General features: G+C 41.9%; 2 protein-coding genes across 23 annotated transcripts in view; both read right to left on the reverse strand.

Annotated features, from left to right (window-relative positions):
- Positions 1-810: 810 nt before the first annotated feature.
- Positions 811-4774, reverse strand: LOC134617108 (ras-related protein Rap-2b-like). The gene has a single exon (XM_063462292.1). It carries the CDS (start codon positions 3712-3714, stop codon positions 3166-3168), a length of 549 nt encoding a protein of 182 aa, XP_063318362.1. The 5' UTR covers positions 3715-4774; the 3' UTR covers positions 811-3165.
- Positions 4775-5897: 1123 nt separating this feature from the next.
- Positions 5898-21338, reverse strand: part of LOC134616830 (muscleblind-like protein 1) — a 40272-nt gene continuing 24831 nt past the window's right edge. For 5 of the 22 annotated variants that reach the window (XM_063461848.1, XM_063461850.1, XM_063461849.1 and 2 more), the window contains exons 3-12: positions 17168-17383; positions 16778-16996; positions 15089-15328; positions 14048-14101; positions 12658-12811; positions 11739-11774; positions 10960-11051; positions 10544-10588; positions 9715-9786; positions 5898-9534 (exon numbers count right to left, since the gene is read on the reverse strand). In XM_063461848.1, the coding sequence (XP_063317918.1) occupies positions 9730-9786; positions 10544-10588; positions 10960-11051; positions 11739-11774; positions 12658-12811; positions 14048-14101; positions 15089-15328; positions 16778-16996; positions 17168-17383 (1113 nt within the window). In that variant the 3' untranslated portion in view covers positions 5898-9534; positions 9715-9729. The remainder of the gene's footprint in view (positions 9535-9714; positions 9787-10543; positions 10589-10959; positions 11052-11738; positions 11775-12657; positions 12812-14047; positions 14102-15088; positions 15329-16777; positions 16997-17167; positions 17384-21338) is intronic. The other 17 variants (XM_063461853.1, XM_063461855.1, XM_063461860.1 and 14 more) reach the window with 17 other exon arrangements.

A 21338-nucleotide genomic window follows, 5' to 3' on the forward strand; every position in this document is an offset into this window, starting at 1 on the left:
ATGTATGGTTGATTTAAGTTGGATACTGACACAAAAAGTGCTCACGGTCTTCCACTTCACAGTCTGAAGCAGGAAGAGAGGAAACAGCACTCCCCAACTGAGACACACTTACAGGAAACCCTACACGGCTGAAATGAGAGTTTTAAAAAATCTATTTACATGGGTATGATCCCTTAGTTAAAACACTGACTAGTGGCTGGCATGTAGTCATAGCCCTTTCCACACATCTTACATGGCATTTAGTGCCACATTTACAGAAATATCTAATCAGCCAAACACATTGCAGCATGTTAATGCTTTTTAGAGCACGTCCATCCCTTTATGACCACAGCGTACCCATATTCTGATCGCTGCTTCCAGCAGGATAACGCAACAGGCCGCAAAACTTAGATCATCTGAAACTAGCTTCTTCAACATGACAATGAGCTTGTTGTATCGCATACACTGTCACCAAAACTCAATTCAACAGAGCACCTTTAGGACGTGGCAGAACAAGAGATTCACGACATGGATGTGCAGCCGACAAATCTGCAGCAACTGTGTGATGCTCTCATGTCAACATGGACCATCTCTGAGCAATAGTTCAAGCAGTTTTTTGCCATGAAGAATTCAAGCCGTTCTGAAGGTAAAAGAGGGCCCATCCTAATCCTTGTAAAGTGTACCTAATAAAATATATATATACAAAGAAAGGTTACAGTTGTTTAACATGGAAAATAATAGTAGAAACGCTTAAGAGGTGCAGCTAATGATTGTTTATACTGTAAATCAATATTTTATTGATATGTATAAAAATCCAAAAGCACTGAAAAATATGCTTGACAGATTCACTGACATCCTTAAATCACTTGCTTTGTGTGACCAACACAAAGCAACAAAACGGAAAGATATTCCATTTGCACATCCCACTGAATCCCACGGACTTTCACTGCGAGTTCCTTTTCAAATCGCTGTAAAATGCAAATAAAAGCACAATGCACTCATTTGCAAATCATTTAAACACTGTTATATGTGCAAATAGTACAAAGACAAGCTCTAAAATGTTGCACATACATATGCGTATATATGTGTGTGTGTGTGTTAGTTAAGTGATAGAAGCAACAAAAAACTGGAAAAGCTGTGCGTTGCTAAAAGATTCTGAGAATCTGGAAAAAAAACAAACGTCTGCACGTGCGTCAGTGTGAGAAACAATTATTGAATGGCTGTTATTTTCAGGCCCGCAGGAGGCACTGCATTTTAATACAGAACATTCTGCAGCAGAAGCGACTGCGTGAGCTCAGAAACATGTTCTGAAATCCATCACCAGTGATTGTGGTAGGAGTATGGATGCCAAACCTGGCCTTCCTTTAGTCCAGACAAAACATCTGGCAGCATTTAAAATAGTATATGACAAAGTTGGCACTAAACTGCTTAATTCTCATATCAAGCAAGCACGATGAAACATTTTGCCTTCTCTGGTTGCCAAACACTTATAAGTGTTAAAAAAAAGAAAAAAAAAAAAAAAGAGGTGATGCAACACAGTCACAACTTTTTTGTAACCAGCTGGCATCAAATTCCAAGTGGAAAATTATTGCTTTATCCACATAAAATTCAAATTCTGTTTCACTTGTCTTTGCTTTACTTTTAATTTACATTTTTTTTAAATGATTAGCAAATCATAGCATCATGTTCTTATTTACATTTTACAGCTCATCCTATACCCATTTACGTGCACCACTAGACAGTTCATATGTTATCAGTGATTTGTGATTATCAGTCGGTTGCTTATGGATTAATCAACTACCTGTTTCAGCCCTAATGTTGTTTACAGTGAGAGTCAAATTGAAAACACCCCGAAAGTATAACGCATATACACATCCTCAGCACAGACGGGCACAGCACACAGCGTTACGTAAAATCTGTTTTGTATTACAAGTCTTCCAAACTGACAGCTGGATTGGCAGATTTGTCCAAAGAGAGAAATACAATTATGGTAAGTTAAAGAATGTCACATTTTAGAAAGGGAAAAAAACTAAACAAAACAGCTAGATAATACATACAGACATGGCTTCCATTCACTGAACCAGAATTGCAGTGGGTAAAGTTATTCTGTTGTTCTTCTTGGAGTAGTACCTCAAGAAACGGCCTGAATCTGACCCTTTGGACAGCAGGTCGAGGACAAGCGAAGCTTCCTTACAGTAAAATAGGAAGAAGCGCCTCTCATTCTCAGCACAAGTGAAACTAGACTGTATATTGAAAACTGCTAGAAAAGTTCTGATTGCCATCATGACGCACTGCAGAGGAAGTAGGGCTCATGAGTTGGCACAGTCACAGATTTCTTAGGAAGGCACTTGACATGGGGTCACGGCGTCCCCCATGCAGCGACAGCAATGCACTAAGGTCCTCGTTTGTGCACACTGGGGAGGGACACCGTCAGCTAAGTGCAAGTTCCACGATAAATCCACGTTCACCAAACCAGAGACGAGGGGGCGCGGGGAGAAAACAAAAATTTGCTGGCAAAAGAACTCCACCACAGTCCACGGCTTCAGTATTAGCGGGTGGGTCTGTGCCTCTGGGATCACGCTTTACTGTCTGGAGAGATAACGTGACATTGATTCGAGCAACCTGTCCAAGGCTTGAGTGGTGACTGATAATTTAATCAGATTTGTATTTTTTTTTTTTTAAACACTTTCAGGCCTTCCAAAAAACCAAAAGACCCTAAAGGTAAACAATCCCATTTAAGCCTAGGGATTTGGTGTAGTAGCCCCAAAACACAAGAACAACCAGTCTCCAAGACAGAAGACCCCCAGCCCAGAAGATATAAACAGTACAACTGAAAAGAAGAAAAAAACCACACAAAAATAGCCAGAAATCACGTGTCTCTTAGGTTTCACAATAAGACATCCCCACTGAGGCACATTTCCAGAGAAGTGTCATATACAAAGCTATAAAAAAATCCCCAAACATTCAAGTACTTTTTCATGTAAACACTTTTCCAGAATATGATACATATTTGATTGTTGTCGTGGATTTTGTGTGTGTGTCTGTGTGTGTTTGTGTGCAACAATAAGACAACAGTGTGAGGAGAGAGAATACTTTTGCAAAAACAAAACAAAAAAGAAAGCCTGCAGGACAACTTTGAAAGCTCAAACAGCCCGGATGCACAGTTTCTGTTTGTTTGTTTGTCTTTTAGAGCACGACACATGAACAGCACTTGCCTCCACCGCTGGGGACATTTGTATAGTTCATCTGTCTGACTATCTCTGCAAACAGTTCGTCGACTGATCCTTTATTTTTGGCTGAAGTTTCCATAAACGGGCAGTTCCACTCTTGGGCCAGAGCCTTGCCCTCCCCGGAAGACACCTCTCTCTCCCCCTCCAGGTCCACCTTGTTTCCCACCAGGATCATGGGCACCCTCTCGTACCTCTTCACCCGGATGATCTGGTCTCTCATGGGCTTGATGTCCTGAAAGCTCTGCTGGTTCACCAGGCTGTAGACCAGAATAAAGCCCTGGCCGTTCTTGATGTACAGGTCTCGCATGGAGGCGAACTGCTCGGTCCCCGCCGTGTCCAGGATCTCCAGCACCGACGGGGACGAGTCCACCTCGATCTCCTTCCTGTAGAAATCCTCTATGGTGGGGTCGTACTTTTCGATGAAGGAGCCCGTCACGAACTGGACCGTGAGCGCGGATTTGCCGACTCCGCCCGACCCCAAAACAACCACTTTGTACTCCCTCATGGCTGCGGAGAGGTATATGTATATATATCTTCTCAAAAAAGAAAAGGCAGACACCTCCTTTTCCGCGACGAAGCCTCCTCTCTCTGCCACCCGCTGGCCAGCCCCGATGTTTTCAAGCCGAGCAGGCTGAGAAGGCTGCCCTCTGGCTCGGATAGGACTCAAATCCCACGCCGGCAAATCGCCCTCTCGTGCGCTGTAAGGGCCGCGGAGCACGGATCCGGGGAGAATGGCCGCTCCTGGGCATCAGCGGGCTCAATTAAGACACATTTTTGATAGCGCTGTATTGTGCAACGGCGGCCGTGAAGCGTGATCGCTTCACTGCTCTTGCATGGCGTTTCCTGCCCACATCCTGAGCAGCGTCAAAAGCCGAGGCTTCAGTTCCGTTTTCTTAAAGGAGCCGACACCCTTCAGTCACAGCAATCAGATGACCAGACAGAGCGATACTGCAGTCGTATGCACGTCTGTGGCCCGATCGGCGTGACCTCTGCCCTCATATTCATATTCACGGTCACTGCTCGCAACTGTAGACTCTGTAATTATGTGTCTGGTAATGGGATTATCCAGTTAGTCGGTAATCGGTGCGCATATGTCAGTGTGCGCCATGTGCGCCACATGGGCATAGATACATAGTTAACTGATCACAAAGGAAATCCAGTAGCTTGCAAAGCACGAAACCTGAAACATAACAGGGCAGCAGTGAAGTGACGGAGTCACATCACTCAGCGCTGGCCCAGGGTGTTTGCATTGTATGCTTTGTGTGTTAAGTGTAGGTATTGCAAAGGGTGTAATTATACACCAACAAGCAGTATGCACAATGCAAGAGTTGTAACCACTTTGCATAGTTTATAGGGAAACGCTGGCACTGTAATCACACAAAGCTCGACTAAAATAAAATGTCAATGCGCATATGCATGGGGCTGCTAAAGTGCTGCTAATCACAGTATGCTGAAAAGTCAGTGTTTCTGTGTCCCCGCCCATTCTGTGATACACTGCAGAGCTGTGTGGCTCTTCTGTGCACTTCAAAATTCCCACATTTGCTTCCAGTGCTGTTTAAATAAATGCAAATGCAGGTGAATTATGGGTCATTTGTTGTTCCTCATCAGCTACTATAACCTGAAAAGATCAAAACATCATGAGGGTGCACGGTCATAGGAAGTACAAATCACACAACACTGTTTTTAAAGCCTAAATCAACATAAATAAGACACATATGTTCAGATAGAAACCCTTAGACTGTCCACAGTTATATAAAAAAACCTTCTCGCTCTCTGCTGGGGAACTTCTGTAATGTGAAACTGTTTTGGGCTCCTATTGATACCAATTCCCCCTGCTGTCTGCCTCTGAGTGCACAATGACCATGAGTTAGACCCTTGGACAAATTCAGGGAACACCGACTTACACGCTGGCCACAGTAGTGCAGGTCTTAGTGGGGTTTCCTGGATAATTTGCACAGAAACCAAAAAACTGATACCTCTTATCCACCAATAAGGTGTCTGTGAGCCCAAAGTTGGAACCTCTGACCGCATCAGTGGCTGAGGGGCTACTACAAGTCCACCACTGATAGATAGATGGAGCTCATGGAACCTATCCACATCCAACTTCCCCCATTTGCTTTCAAACCTGTCCAAATACAGGCTACTTCTTGAAAGGCTCAGAGGAAGCAGGAAAGCTGTGCACCAGCTCTGTGTCACCTGCAAGGTATCTGACATGCAGAACACAGCAGGGCTAACTATGGTGAGATTTAAATTATAAAGTGTGCAAACATCTTCCTGTTAGGTGCTCGTGGCGTGCAATTTACACACACTCACTCTCCCTAGGAAGGGAACTACATGCACTAGGAAGCACAGGTCTTTATGTGAGATTATATAGGTGTCATTCAAAAGCACCACTATCGTTTCTGACCCAGATAATACAAACGATCTCATGAAAATTGCCTTGAGCACAATTAATGTAACCTTCAACATGTCATATATTGCTCTCCACGGAGCTGCTCCAGAATTGTTATCTTGATGGCCCCGAACCCTTGAGGAGAAGACAGCTGTAATGACTATAAGCTGTCCTCTTCACCTAAGAAATCCCTGTTAAAAGTGAAATCAGATGATGAGGTGATTTGATTTTGCATCACTTGAAATTTCCACCTTTGTGGCAATCACTCACATCGATGCAGAGAACCACACAGATGGTTGCGTGAGCAAATCAAATATTGTTTTATTCAGATTTTTTTTTTCATCCATACAGCAAGAGTCAATTAACAATAAAATGTGCATAAACAAATATGAAGACAGAATAGTACATTATTGTGTGGCAACTGTTAGCAAATACATAACTGGGTGGGTGCACTTACAAGTAAAAAGCAGTCAAAGCGTACATGTGCGCCCAGCAGGGAAGCGAGACCTCGGTTGCAGCCCGAAGACTGAACGTGTGGTTTGGAGAAAATGGTGCTTTGGTTCTGTAGCAACTATACAAAGCAGCCTCGAGTCAGAAACACGTCTGATGTTGTCTGGCGACTGTTACATTCATTTTTTTAAAGACTAAATTTGCCAAATAAGCATTTGGTGTGATGAGCCTTCACCTGCTGAGTGCACAGCTATAAGAGCAGGAACAACTGCCCCGTGAGTCAGCGTGGACTGTAATTATACGGCTATGAGAATGTATCCGGGGGGTGGATGAGTGCTAATGTTTTCTCATTCTTTAAATAACAAGTTTGCTTGGAAAATATTTTTATTTTAATCACATAAGAGTAAGATGACTTGTTCTAAAGTATCACTTCTTCCCACTGTGGATGTTATCTACTGCATGGATAATTTGAAAAACAAAGAACAAATGTTGTGTATTCTGTAGTCTGAAGGTGTTATCTTATTACCTTACATATCTATCTTTTGTTTACGTGTTTGTACTTTTACATGCAGTCAAATCAAACTATAATAGAATACACATTTTTGACAGGTTCATGTATCAGCTGTACCATGGGAGCAGCAATACTGTGTGACCAAGTCCAACAAATGGTATATGGATGTTACTGGATATGTCATCCTACAAGAGGGGTGGAGTTAGCATGATATGGGGATATCTACTCCCCTACAACATTCCCTGGCAATACTAGCCACTTATAAAATAAGACAAAAAGCGCATAGCTTTCTCTGAATGCATTGGCCAAGAAACTAGTGCCCTTCTTTGCAAGCATTTTTTTTCTTTTAGCTGGTCTTCTAATTTAAGAATTTAAATTAATCTAACAAAATTCCTTATAATTATAGATCTTTTTTTATTCAAAATAATATCTCAATATGATACACATTTTTTCTCTGTTCATTTGACTATATACAGAAGTGCAAAAAGACAACCTTCGTCCCTTAGGTTCGAACTCATAATCTGCAGCATTTCTGATTCCTCTGGAAAACAGACGCCTCTGCTTCCTCGCTCCTAATCTCGCTATCTATCGAACATCCGAACACCCGTCAAATCTCAATGCTCGTTTTGGCCTGACATTCAGGGCAAACTTAAGAAATATTCAAACAAAAACAAAATTACATATCTCTTTGAAATGGATACAGTAGAAAATAATTTTTACTCTAAAACATGGACAGTCTGAATTTCAGTACAATATAGTATTTTCAAACATGATCTCGACATGTTACAAGGAAAAATTTAAGTTGGTTAAAATAGTTTTTGTGTGTGTGTTTGATTTTTTTGTTGTTTTTTTCTTGTTAAACTCAGAGACCGCTGCTGTGCAGCAAATCAATTGATCTCATTCCTCGTATCAAAAAGTCTTCTCATCAACAACAACAACAAAAAATTAACTGACAATGTAACACAACTGAAAAAGACATCCAGCTATATGAATGAAGTGAATATTTAAAACTAACACATTATCATTTATATGGTTTGAAAAAAAGTTATGAATGTCATACTACCTCAACATCTACAACGGCTATATCAATGTTGTCAAGTAATATATAGTAAGGCAAAAACAAAACAACAAAAAAAAAAGAAAAATAATCTAAAACTACATACATCAAATAGATTCAAATTCTTAAGTAGTACATAACACATAAGTTCAATGAAATTTAAGAGAGTAATTGTTATTGTTACAGAGCGAGAGAGAGAAAAAAAGATCATAAGCGGCTTGTGAGAGAACTATAAAACATCATTGGTGTTCTTTACCTGCATGGTGATTGAGAGTACATTTGATTGGGTGAGGACCCATGAACTGTAATCTAAGGCTTTGTTAGGTACATTACAATCGGTAAAGACACGCTGCTGTGAAAAACATAAATCAAGACACATGAATGAAAGATGATAAACCTTTTTCCTTAATTGTTTCAGCCTCTGCAGAGATGTCTCTGTATTCACCCACTGTGGATAAGTTTGAGAGAAAAAAAACAAACTGTGCTTTGGTTTCCATAGTCAGATCTATGCGTGGATGAAAACCTTTGTGTTTTTGCAAGAGATACAAGGCAAACGTTTGAACGTGTTGTACTTCCTCAGAAAATCAAAAATGAAAGTTCACTTGGGATGGGATATGAAATTAAAATATGGCGACTGGACAAATAATCGTTCAAGTGCACATGTGGTTTAAATGACCTACTAGACCTTTGGGCTTGTTGTTTAAAGTTCGCATCCACACATGGCTCAACAGTGCTTCTTGGGAGACACAGTTTAAGAGCTGCTCCTCTTTACAAGAGGGGGAAACACGGTAACGCAATGTCAATTGAAGCTACACCCTCTACTTCGCCAGGCTTTAGAGTCAATGGACTTGATCAACGACTTAATTCCAAGAAGGAAAAACAACACTAGTCTATGAAAAAGAGTTATGACAAACTTTAGAAAAACCCTCCATTACTGATTCTAAACAAACAAAACGGAACAAAAAAACCATCAAATACCAAACAAATTGATTTGGCAAGAAACCCACTTCTAAAACTGATTAATTTGAGAAAAGAAAAAGTTAAAAAACACTCACAATGGAGATTTTTAAAAACAAAACAATACAAAAAAAGAAAAAAAAAGAGCCATACAAAACTTTTACCTTCAGTAAACAAATAACACTGCTGAGATAACACTCTGGTTTTAGCTGTATGGCCTTTATAGCACATAACGAGGTGAGAAAAGCTAGCCTGGCTGTGCTTTCAAGGTACACAGGTATGTTGGTTTACCCAGAACATTCATATGTCCAAGACCCTCATGTCAACATCTAGTTTCACTAGTAGCTGTAAAAACACAATACTGTACATGCCTAATTCATTTGGCGAATAAAATCCTGTTAAAATCATTGTGCCTTTCAGATTTCAATTCAAATTCAAGGTGCATGTTTGCATTACTCTTGTAAACGCTGAAATATGGCTATCAATTAAAAAAAATAAAAATAATAATAATAATAAAGCAGAACAAATAAAAAAGGAAAGGAAATCTTGGTCTACTATTGTACCAGCACTTGATGTCGTCTCATGTAACAACGCTCTTGACCTTCTGTGCATGCGGTAATAATAATAATAACTAGAAGAAACTGAGTGCTATGATTCAATCCGACACAGAGGTATCATGTGAACGTTTCCCCCGCCGAGGGGGGGAGAGAGACACGCCGACCCTGGCACCAAGATATGCTCTTCTCTCAGCTGGATGTTGAATTTGACAGCAAATTCTTCTTGACATTGATATGTGGGAAGATGGCACAGATCATGTGTTGTACCCTTGATGTTTTCACGTGTGATGAGACGTGGCAGACCCTCCTTGTCCCACTGCTTGACATTCTGAAGGTTATGTACATAAAGGCTGAACTCTTTTTTTTTTGGCTTGGACGGTGCCAGCACACATTCATTTGATCTGCAAGAGATGGTGGATTTAGCTTAAATCAAACTGATGGTAAAGTGTGGTTAGAAGCTCTGTGCGCATACAAATTTGAGGGAAACTTGAAGCAGATAATATGAGTCACACAAATGGAGAAAAAAAACCAAACAACTTGTGATGAATAGAGAGAATGTGAGGGTTGAAATAGGAACTCACTGTTCTTGAGAGGAACTACATCTGAGTCAAGTACTTGTGACTACTCAGATGATCTGCAGATATTATTGGAATCTGGGGATAGAAAACAGACAAGAGATCAAATGAAGGATGCTGACGCGAAAACAGACAAAGCTGACGCTGGCCGGCGCAAATAAGTACAGATCAACACATTTTAACATCATCTCCTCGCATTAAGATGAAGTTATTGCTGGAAAAAACAAAGAGACAAATATGACAAGCTGGGAAAAAAAAGCAATTTGGCTACAGTTGTGGCACAACTGATGCAGACACTTCTGGATAGCAGGGAGAGAGGAGGATTGAAAGGAAGGGAGACACGAGGTGGGAGTTTGGGGCGGGGGAAGTGGATGGGAAACTGTCAGTAAGGTGGCTTCCCCCATGCAAATCTAAGTCCTCCATGTTGTTGACCTGCACGCCTCGATAAAATGCATAAAACTAGTCCAGGATGAAGAACAGCTGCATAATGGTTCATCTCGACTGTTCATCAATCCTGTTTCATGGAAACCTATGATTATGCAATGCAGCTTGCTGCTTACAAAAAAATGCCTCCAACAGAACTGAACTTAAACACGCAGCAAGTCATCTTACAGACTGATTTTATAACTTTTTTTTCTGACAATAATAATGAGTATGTCCAGCTTTTTAACACAAAGAATATGGTAAAGCTTTGCTTTACGTGCTGGAAGAAGCAGCAGAAAAAAAAGAGAGGAAAAAAAAAAGCAAAGCACCAAAGGGCACAGATAGCAACTATTGCACAAGCTGTGCAAATGGCTCTAAAAATGTGGGGAAAAAAACACTGCCTCATACATACCAATTGCATGTATTCGTTGGAAGTCAACTTTGATAAGGAAGAGTCCTCAAAATGGGAAAGGACAAAAATCGAGGTTACAATGAGGACACACATTAAAATACAATACAGAATGTTTTTGTTGTTGTTGTTGTTTGCTCTTTTTAAACACAGGTATATAATCTAAGAAAAAGAGTTATAGTTAAAATGGACAAGTACTACTAGTTTATAGCACTGCTTGTGTTCACAAAACTTTATGTTGGACTGTAGTGTAGGCCAACAAGAGGGAGTACTGCTGTTTACCCAACCCTTGCATTAACACACAAGCATTCCCAGATTATCCATGTGCACTGAGATAGATAGATAGATAGATAGATAGAGAGAGAGAGAGAGAGAGAGAGAGAGAGAGAGAGAGAGACTGAGGAGGTAGTGGTGCAAACCTGATTGGTGGAGGCAGTTGCGAAGGGAACGCTTGTGGCAGATGTGGTGGCTGCAGACACAGTGGCTGGAGTACCACCGTGCATCATGGGAACTTTTTTGGAGGGAAAATCATGTAAGCAAAAAATATACAGGAGGAGCAGTGTAGCCACATACACACCAGGCAAATGAGGGAAGGAGAAGGAGAGAGAGAGGAGGTCAGAGAGGGGTTCGATTTAACTGGTTCCCTTTCTTCCCTCTGCCAGCACTGATAAGGATCAAACAGTCTGAGATCACAGTCTGGCAGCAGCAACTTACTTCCATATTTGCGTGTAATAATAGTAAACTGCTGCTGCTGTACTCTTCCAGTAAAGAAAAACAAAACTAGAATGTGGCAGAGGGAGACAAAGGTCACCACTCTAACAAACCCCCCTCAGTTTTGTTTAATGTTTTCAAAGGGTTTCTACAGGTGTCAGGTTAAACCAGCCAAAAGCCAAGTTTAGAACGAGCATGAGGACAAGTGTGGTCGAGCAATATATACGGCAGAGAGGTCAAGATAACGAAGCTCAGTTAAACCATGAGGATGTTTTTATACATGTAATAAACAACATTTATATAAAACATTATTTGCCTTTGCATCAAATCACAAAAGGTTTCCTCACGTAACCAAAGGAGTGACTCTCGGGTCACCAAACAAAAATGATTACAAATTCTCTATGAAGACAACAAAGTACATTTCACTAAAACTGCGACTCAAAGACATGAGGTTACAAAAAACTAAAGAAGGAAAGCCGGGACCTACCAACGCTGGCTGCAGGTGTCATGCACAATATTGAGCCTGTCCATCATGCAGTGCAACAGGAAGTGGATTGGATAGGGAAGAGAAATCAAAACAGCCCATCACAAGGTTCATTAGAGTGAAGGGAGAGATAACGTGGGGGAAAAAAAAGGTTAATATCTCTTGGACACAGACATCAGTGATTGGAAAAGGCGAAGAGGTAAACTCATCATCAGAAAACCAGTTAATTAAGTGAATCTACAGTTTCATCTTTGGTATGAATGACAGAGTGAGAGCAGGGCTATGAGTGTAACTACAGAGCATTAAACATTACGTACATACTCTAAAAAGAAGTTAGAGGAACAGCAGATGTGTGCAGAAGCCAGACTCTTCAAACTGCTGTTTGTTACCAGATACCATTACCCAGCCCCATTCATCCCAGCCCAAGCCGAAGCCCCTCATCGAAATATGAGTGATCACACCGTGAAAAGTCTAACAACCTACTTAAAAAAACAACTAAACTAATACAAATTATTTGGATTACTAGTATTCATACCTATCATCCTGGGCCTGCATTTAATATGGGGTGAAGGTAGCTATAAAGAATTATATTAAGGCAATTAGTTGACAGATTGAAATAGTGACCCATTTTAATACCTACTGGCCATGCAAAGCTGGACAAAGCATAAAGCACATTTTTTTCAAAGCTCTCTTTTAACACTGAAATACACACATGCAATCCCTGCAAGCCTAGATTAAAATCTAGAGTTATCACTTGCCTATTTAAAAAAAAATTCCCTCTTTATAAAAGAAAAACAAAATCTGCTCTGTACTGCAATCTACCACTCTGTCCGACCTCAGCCAAGCAGGAGCCAGGTTAGACTGATCCAGGCATCCACTCAGTTGGTAAGAGCACTCGTTGTGGTCGCTTTGGGAGCCATACCTGATGGGAGGAAAGCAGCCTGCTGCTGAAACTGCATGCTGGCCAGGGCCTGTTGGTACTGGAGCATGCCGGTGTTAAACACAGCAGAGGCCCCGTTGGCCTTCTCCAGGGCTGCCCGCTTTGGCAGGGGAGCCATGACACTAGGGGCGATGCCCTGCCCATCCAGAAGGAGGGAGGTCAGTGAAAAGGAAAATAAAAAAGCCAGAGAGAGACAGAGGTAAAAAAAAAAAAAGAGAGGAAAAAGTAAGAGAGAGAGAGAGAGAAAGAGAGAGAGAGGGTGTGTTGAAAGAGGCAAAAACGGGAAAGAAAACAAAAGAAGGTACATACGTTAGAGGACATCCGAGGAGCACTGTCACAACATCCTTGTGTGTACAACAATAACAATATCATTATATCATCAGTAGCAAGCAAGCAGCAGTCTGACACAAGTACTACACAAGCAGGAGCATGGTGCCTACTGGAGCTACTAGCTAACAAGCATTCATATGTTCATTACATTGGATTGTTAACTCTGCAGTCTTAAGGCTGACTAAGTGCAACATAAGCAAGCATTAACTATTAAAACAATAAGGCTGCTAACAAGTGGTGTAACAGGTAAGAAGCACAGAGAAAAGGGAGGCTGCACTGCTAGCTCCATGATAAACTGTGTAAGCATGTTTAAGTGATGGTTCACTCGCAGACAAAAACGTCAAAAATGGTCTTAGGCCAAGGGACGTAACTCAGAAAGCGGATCCCTGCTGTTTAAAAACCATGAGCGCCTTTGCGTGCGGGCTTCATCTTGGCTTGAGGCCATTCTTGAGGTCTGAATATCGTGACAACATTTGGTGATGGAGTGAACTATCATTTGAACTGTAATAATCTGTTACGGTGGGATCACTCCTGTATGGTTTTAAAGGCTTTCCCTCTTAGCCCGCCCACCACCACCACCACCATCACCACCCCCACCCTTATCCATCTGACATGCACTAGCGACACAGACATGCACACATTTGATTGAGCTGCTCCACAACACTGAACACTGACTTAAGACGTTACACTGAAGCCATGCCACCGTTTATAGAAATTCTACTTCCTTAGCCCTCACTGACTGTTGTTAGAAAAGCTACAGGTGATGAACTGATTGTGGCTCCGAGAAAAATGACACATTTAGACTTGGTGCTTGAGGTGATCTGTACAAGAAGAAAAGCTGTTTTGGATGAGACTGTTGTTTTTTTTTGTAACCCCAGAAAGCCACAATCACTTTATCACAGCCAATCATGACAGATCAACAAGAGGAAAAGACAGACATTGCACTGAGACAACGACAACAGAAATAGCTAGGTATCATTGGTTAAAACACTGCTCTACAACAAAGCCACATGCCAAGCTAAAAGGTGAAAGGTCATAGTACCAGGTCAAAGGTTGCGTCGAGGGGTCGCTTCAGTGATTTGACAGCCGACTGAGTCTTAATTAGCAGGCAGCGAGCACATGATGGCAATGGGCCAATGGGGTTCAAGCGCATTAACATAAACCAGCAAGCAGAGGTGCATCATGGGGGCAGCAGTGCAGTTTGGGTATAGGTGAGAAAAACAAAAACAAATAAAAAAACAAATCATTGGAATGCAAATATACAAGGGGATAACAGGACTAAGGCATGCACAGTGTGGACACTAGCTCTACTGCTCGACAGTTAAATGATCATCAGGAATCGATGACAGCTACTCATCTACATTAGTCATTGTCACACAGAGATGGATGAATATAGCGAGGAGAAAAATTATTCAACCATTACTGTAAGCGATTCTCAGTGACTGAACAGGAAATCATATGGAAGCACATATTCACAGGTTTCCATTTCACTGTGCACATCATAGTCAGGTTCACATTGCAACGGTTCACCCCGAGCTTTCTGTTTCGCTACGTCAATAAAAGCATGTAGAAAACACTTTGATCAGCACTATTATTCACCCGTGCTGTTACTGTAAGACAGGACTGAAAGCACAATGAATCCTTTATAATAATGTCAAGAGGAAGAGAAGTTATAGGTAAGGAAGCACAGAAACAATGGAGTCACAATTAAGGCCAGGCCATCAGAGACAGAGAGAGAGGGGAACTGGACTCTCTACTCGTGTTCTGCGATGATAGAAAAAGGAACAACAATCAAAAAAAAGGCTTAGCATGGGAATAACGAAGCTACTAATGCACTATTGTCCGATCCTTCTTCTTATCATCCAGATATGAGCAGGTTTTACCTACATGAACATGCAGACCTTTAAAGTTGGCCTGGCAAAAGCAGAACTGAAAACGCTACATTATACCAACCAGGAAGGTAAAGCAAGTTGAGTACGAAACACAGAACACATCTGCTCTACAGTCGCTAAACCTAACGTAAATATAAAGCCAGTTGTGTGGGTTGTAAATGAGTGTGCGCACGCTTCTGCAGACTGCTCACCATGGCTGCGGCGGCTGTGGCCTGGTTCACCTGGTGCTGGGCAGCCTTTATTTTGGCCTGCAGGTGAGCCGGCGGGTGGAAGTACTTGCACTTTTCTCGGGAGCACCGACCCTTGATGTAGTCCATGCATACAGTGACGGTGTTGTCGTTGGTGTCGATCATAGTGCTGTCTGCGGGGTGAGCGAAGCGACAGTCGTTCTCCCCCCGAGAGCAGTTGCCCCTTTGATACTCCCGACAGACCTACAGACAAATGGGATGAGGTGAATGATAACGTGCAGGCTCCATGTCCAAATTCACCACCGCGGGAGAACACGTTGTACAGAATATTTACATGAGATTTCTTTATTTCTTTTTAATGCATCCCTTATTTAACCAGGAAAAATAAGACCTTTGAGATAAAAAATCTCTTTTACAAGAGAGTCCCAGCTAAGAAAAGGCTCAGTCCAATAATAAGTCGCATAAATAACTAACACACACACATCTGCCAAATCCACCCAGGCAAAAAATAAAACTAAAACACAAAAACAACCAAAATCTATAAAGTTCACTGTCAATAAAAGTGATGACCTTAGTAAAAGTAATAGTCTATGTCCAGTTCACTTAAAATTACCTTAAATTCAGATTTGCACCGAACACAGAAAAAAAATTCCTGATTTGTGTACTCGTATCTCAAATATTAATATTATAATACAAATGGAAGTGATTTTATCTAAACCAGTTAACCCGTGAAAGCCTTTACAAATCCTTTCAGCCTGTGCTGAGCCTTCCTCTATCCAACATCACAAGATATATCTGGATACTTCCTGTTCAACTATTAGTGAGATCCTGTAATGCATTCAGGAAGGTCCACACTATGTTCAACCATTTCCACATTAACGCAAATATGTATAATCTCATAATACATTTTATCCCCTATACACAGCTATGTGTTGCATCTCAGACATTTGTAAGTACGAGAGACACCAGAGGGCAGCACTTTCTTTTAAATAAGGCACACATAACGGCTGTTGCTTTCCTGACATCAACTCTGCCTTACTCCTGTGAGTGTTTCAGCAGTGTGTGACTGAACATGCTTTATACCGCACTATGCTACTTTTGTGACATGATGCTATTAAACACACAAAACTGCTATTTTAAATGGTGGCTGTGTGATATTGACACATAAAAGGTGCTATTTAACAACAAAGTGCCAAAAGTGTAATTTTAGTGCGGTTTGTATACGTTGAGCGCTGATTATAGCTTCAGCACTCTCTTCTAAATAACACGCCTCTGTTGTTATGCTCGTCTTGTGCCATTTTGTGAAACGCAACGAGCGAAAGCAGGATCTCCACGGGAACTTAATTGAGATGCAGTTCATCAGGATTACACGAGTGATAAACCGATGACATTTCATCACAGTTTATCAACCTGTTTTTTATTTTCTTTCAGTTTGGTTTCTACTTTGCATAATTGCACCAGCTATTATAATTCAATTCCGTTTCAGAAACTGTTTATGCAAATCAAGTAAGGGCGCCATTATTCTTATGCTTGTTAAGCTGCTTGCCATCAATATCTGTCTTGTTTACAGGCTCATTATCATTGAGGTTAACTCTACTCTGACTAACAAAGAGATACACCACGAGGAAGAGTTTGTAATGGAAAGTTTTTCAGAGAAGAGATGAGATCACAGTCTGTCAGTTTGGGTTTTACCTCAAGTCTGTCTGTTCTCAGCAGTTTCTGGGCTGCAGCGGCAGCGTTGGGGACTTGGCTGACTGCAGGGCTGGAGGCCATGAGGACAGGGGTGCTGGGCAGGATCTCTGGAGGCATCAGGCTTGGTGACACAGGGCTTAAGTAGGGATTAAAGGCTGCAGCTGCAGCTGCTGCTGCGCTTGCGTTGGTGGCCAGGCCTGGTGTCACCGAGAACATCGGCTGGAGCAAAACAAAATAAAGGCAGAGGAATTAAAGGACAGCGGGGAGCGCAAACTGCGAGCTTTCCGTAAAGACACGCACTGACATGAAGGGGACTGGAAAGACGGGAAAGAGCCACGCAGACAAGAAGGAGCCATATATGTGTGAGCTTTTACATGTACGTAATCTCACCGTGGGCAGTAGCTGTGGTGTGTTCATACGTGTGTGTCCTCTCACCATAGGTGGTAGCTGCGTGCCAGGCATCATGGCATTGGCGAGCTGCATCTGCTGGGCGAGCATGGCCATATTCTTCTGCTGGATCAGATTGTTCCTGCCATTGATCTCCAGTTGGGTCTTTAGATGGGGAGGAGGGTGCAGGTACTTGCAATTCTCCCTGGAACAACGGCCCTGAGAGGGGTGGAGAGAAGTGACAGCATTTAACACCAGATTCAGAAAGATGCTTATATGGCAACAGGGTAGAGACAAACATTATTGACTTTATATTGACTTTAAATTGATCAGCTGGAGAAGTTTGCCTGTGCCCTGTCAAAAATTGGCAGATTTCAGCGTTTAAAGGTTTATGGCAACGTTCTTTTATTGGATTTGACGCTGATTTACATCAACAGTTATTGGTGCCTAATGTCTTGGCAGCTACCAGACTGGTCGTTATAAAATTTGTATAGACATTCATAGTCTTGCGTAACAACTGTGAGGATCGCCAGCTCCTATACGATCATCACGATGCCAAGGTTTACCCAGGTAATTGGCCTAACAACCAAACACCTGCTAAACTAATGTCATTCCTAACACTCTCGGCTTGGTGAGGGTGGTAAACATTATATCAGCATTACTTCAAGGCTTGGCAGACTAAAAAAAAAACAAACTCATTATTCACAAGGGGTCACCACAGCAGCACGGTGTGTTTGATTTGGCAGAATTTTTCAATCCAGACACACTAAAGGGATTTGTGTCTCCTCCTAGATCTAAACAAGCTTTCACTTGTAAACCTTGTAAACCACTACACTGCGCGCCGCCTTTTGCATGTAACAATAAAATATGAAAAATGAACACATGGTGCATGTTCAATCTAGTGAAATCCTGCATCCTTGTTTATAGCTACTTCAACGTCAGACACTCAGTTTCACATTGGGTCTGTCCTGAGTCTATCACTAATTGTTAACAGCTTGCTATTTCTGCCAGTCCCAGCTGGGACATGTGTGTATGTGTACACTAGCCCCAGGAGGTCAACTGATGCGGTGCTGCTTTTCTCCAGATATCCAGCTTGGCTACATGTCTAAACGGTGCTAAAAATACCATCCACTCATATGATCTGTCTATATTATATCAGCAGTCATCCGGAGGTCACGCTTCAAAGCCTCTGAATAATAATCTAAGACAGGGATCCCTTTCTGCTGCCTGTTGCGAGTATCCAATTATATATTCAGTCTGGAGAGGAGTAGTCTAGGAAAAGGTCTGACACACTCAAGCGCATTCTTGTGCATGCAAGAATGCATACGCATTAATGCATGCACATTGGGGTCAGGTTCATCTAACAGGTGGCAGATGTATGTCACGCAAACATAAGAGCGCGCACACAAAACACGTCCGCAGTTTAGGAAAGGCGCGTATTTCCTTTCAGCTCTGCGGTACAGCTGATCTGACTGTGCTCTCCCTTGCTGACAGAGCTGACCCCACTGGGGTTCATTTCTATACTCTGTCATGACTTCATCTCACTTTTCCATCTCCTTTGCTTTCACTGACACTGGAGCACCGGACAGGTGCAAAGGAAACAGGAAGGAGCACTGAGGGGAAATTTAATGGCAGGGGGCCCTTTTGAAGGTATTTTGTTTTATCCACTTGTCTGAAATTGTGATCTCAAGTTCTACTTGGAGCTCCTTTTAAAATGACAGCAGATTGTGTTGCAGATAGCTGGTTAAGAGCAATTAAGACGGATGCATGGACTATGACTACCTGCACGTCTCCCTTATGCTCTGTGCCTGCTATCTTCTCTTCTGCTTAGATAACAAAATGGAGCGCACAGATAAGGGGCCTGATATTTTCATTGGTCTGTTTTTATATCAAAACTCTGATGAACAGCTATGAGACAGAAGACAGCACTGTGTCATTCAGAAAATATGTTAAACTTGCTATGAAATTCTAGCAGTGATAGCAGATAGTAAAGATTTGCTAAAGTTGAATAAAAATGAACATAGGACTCATTTATTTAGTGAGAAGACAAACAGGCACAAAGACAGAGCCATAAAAATGGCTTATGCAGATTAGCTATTCACATTTTATGTCACACAGTGTCAATGAGTCAAAAAATGTGTGGCTATTTCCTAATGTGCAGGTGCAAGGACTATTGCAGCATAACTATGGAGGATTCAGGTCACATGATCCAGCCCTAAATATATACTATCAAAAAGGAAAGTTTTAGGTTCTTAAAAGTAGTGTCTCCACAAATCTAAACTGGGATAGGCCTGAAAGCCTCCCATTCTACTTTTAAATGCCCCAGGAACCACAAATTAACCAGCAGTCTGAAAGTGAAACGCTCTATTGGGGTGATATGGTACTATGAGATCTTTAAGATAAGGTCTGAATATTCAAGACCTTAAATGTGAGGAGAAGGATTTTAAATCTGGCACTAAGGTGTGTGTGTGTTCAAAAAAAGAGGAGCTGAAAGCAGGTTCTAATAGCACTCATCCAGAGAGTGACAACAACATCCAGAGAGGGGAGGGAGAGTATATGTGTGTGTGTGTGGGCGTGTGTGAGGGGTAGGTGAAGCGGGGTGGTTGTAAAGGCATAAAAGATCATGTTGCGCTCACCTCATATGACCCCAACCGTCAACTGCTGGATTTGTTATTGCAGTTTTGTATATGGACGTGTTTTTGTGTTAAGGAGGGCAAAAAATAAAATGCTGCTTTGATTTTTAGTTCAATCATTTTGAGAAAAGAAAATGTCATCAACCATCACAAGCAGCCATTTTGAATAAAAAAAAGCAGGTCACATAAGAGAAAGCACTCTGATCGCATGGAGAGAGAGAGAGAGACGGAGAGCGTAAAATGAAAGTCATGGTGACTCAACGGCTGTACCAGTGAAATTTTAGAAGTTGCAGAAGTGATCAGTTTAGACCATTGCGAGCTGTCGCAAGCAGGGTGGGAAGAAAAAAAGAAAAGAGATGCAGACAGGGATGAGAGGAAAACGTAGCCCCTCACGTCGTGTTTTTGTCTGTTACTGTGACATCACCAGCCTCGAGGAGCAGCTACAGATGGTGTCCACGGTAACAGAGCAGTCAGACACTTCTCCTCTAATACACAGTGACTCCTGAATCCGCCTGATCGCTGCCAGAGAGAGAAGCTCGGCAAAGGAAACGCTACAGATAGAGCTGGCCCTGCAGCCACGACTAGTTAAGGAGCATCTTTCACCGCTTGTTTGCGTTTCCATCGCGAAAAAATTCAAACTCTGTCGATGAAAGATAGATACATCACCTCCAATAATTCTTATCACTGACCAGGTCTTTCGACTCCACCATGGGATCTCAATCTGAGCAGGACATTGCACTGTCTCATGATAATGATGGGATTTAAGGATAATTATGCAAATCAAACGTGGGCTGGGCTATGGAAGCTTCAAATCCTTCTTTTTAGGGATTTTTCATAATACCTGATAATGAGAATGGGATTAGTGAATAGATGAGTTTGTCACTGCTTCATGCAAGACATGTAAAAAAAAAACCAATCAAAAATGATTCATCCACATCATTAGCTGTTTCCCTCATTCTGTTTCCCTAGAATCAGTGTAGGCTGATGAGCAGAGGGCATATTATTATTGTTCAAAGTGTGTTTCAGGAAAGTGTCTCCAAGTTCAGGTGATAAGAACTATGAGGGGGGTTAAACTACATATTATAGGTCAGAGTCATGATTTAGTAGAATAATACGACGTTAATACAGCGGGGTTTTTCACCAAACAGCCGCTGCACTACTGAACTTTCCCTGCCTTCTTTAAGTTCAATCCAGGCCATGTTTTATTTTAATAGTGAGAGTCTGCACTTCCCCCGGTGAGCTCAGACTTGCCAAAATCCAGGCCAAACTGGGAACAATAATCCCACTGGCTACTGGGCAGGCTGTTTGATGATAAGTTGCAATAACATGTCCCACCCTGAGCGCACTCTCTTCTAGCTCTCTGTCTCACACTCGCAGACACACACCCAGCTTTGGTGATTGTGTGGGATTTAAACAAACAATGAACCAATGAGTAAAGAATGCTGGGTGGGGCTGTATCCCATCCTTTTAAGGAGCAGACGTGAAGCATGCAGCAAGATGTTGCACTGTGCATGTGCGCGAGCCAGCAAGAAGGAGGGAAA

The sequence above is a fragment of the Pelmatolapia mariae genome, linkage group LG18 (genome assembly GCF_036321145.2).
Source record: "Pelmatolapia mariae isolate MD_Pm_ZW linkage group LG18, Pm_UMD_F_2, whole genome shotgun sequence".
In the NCBI taxonomy this organism is placed as follows: domain Eukaryota; kingdom Metazoa; phylum Chordata; class Actinopteri; order Cichliformes; family Cichlidae; genus Pelmatolapia; species Pelmatolapia mariae.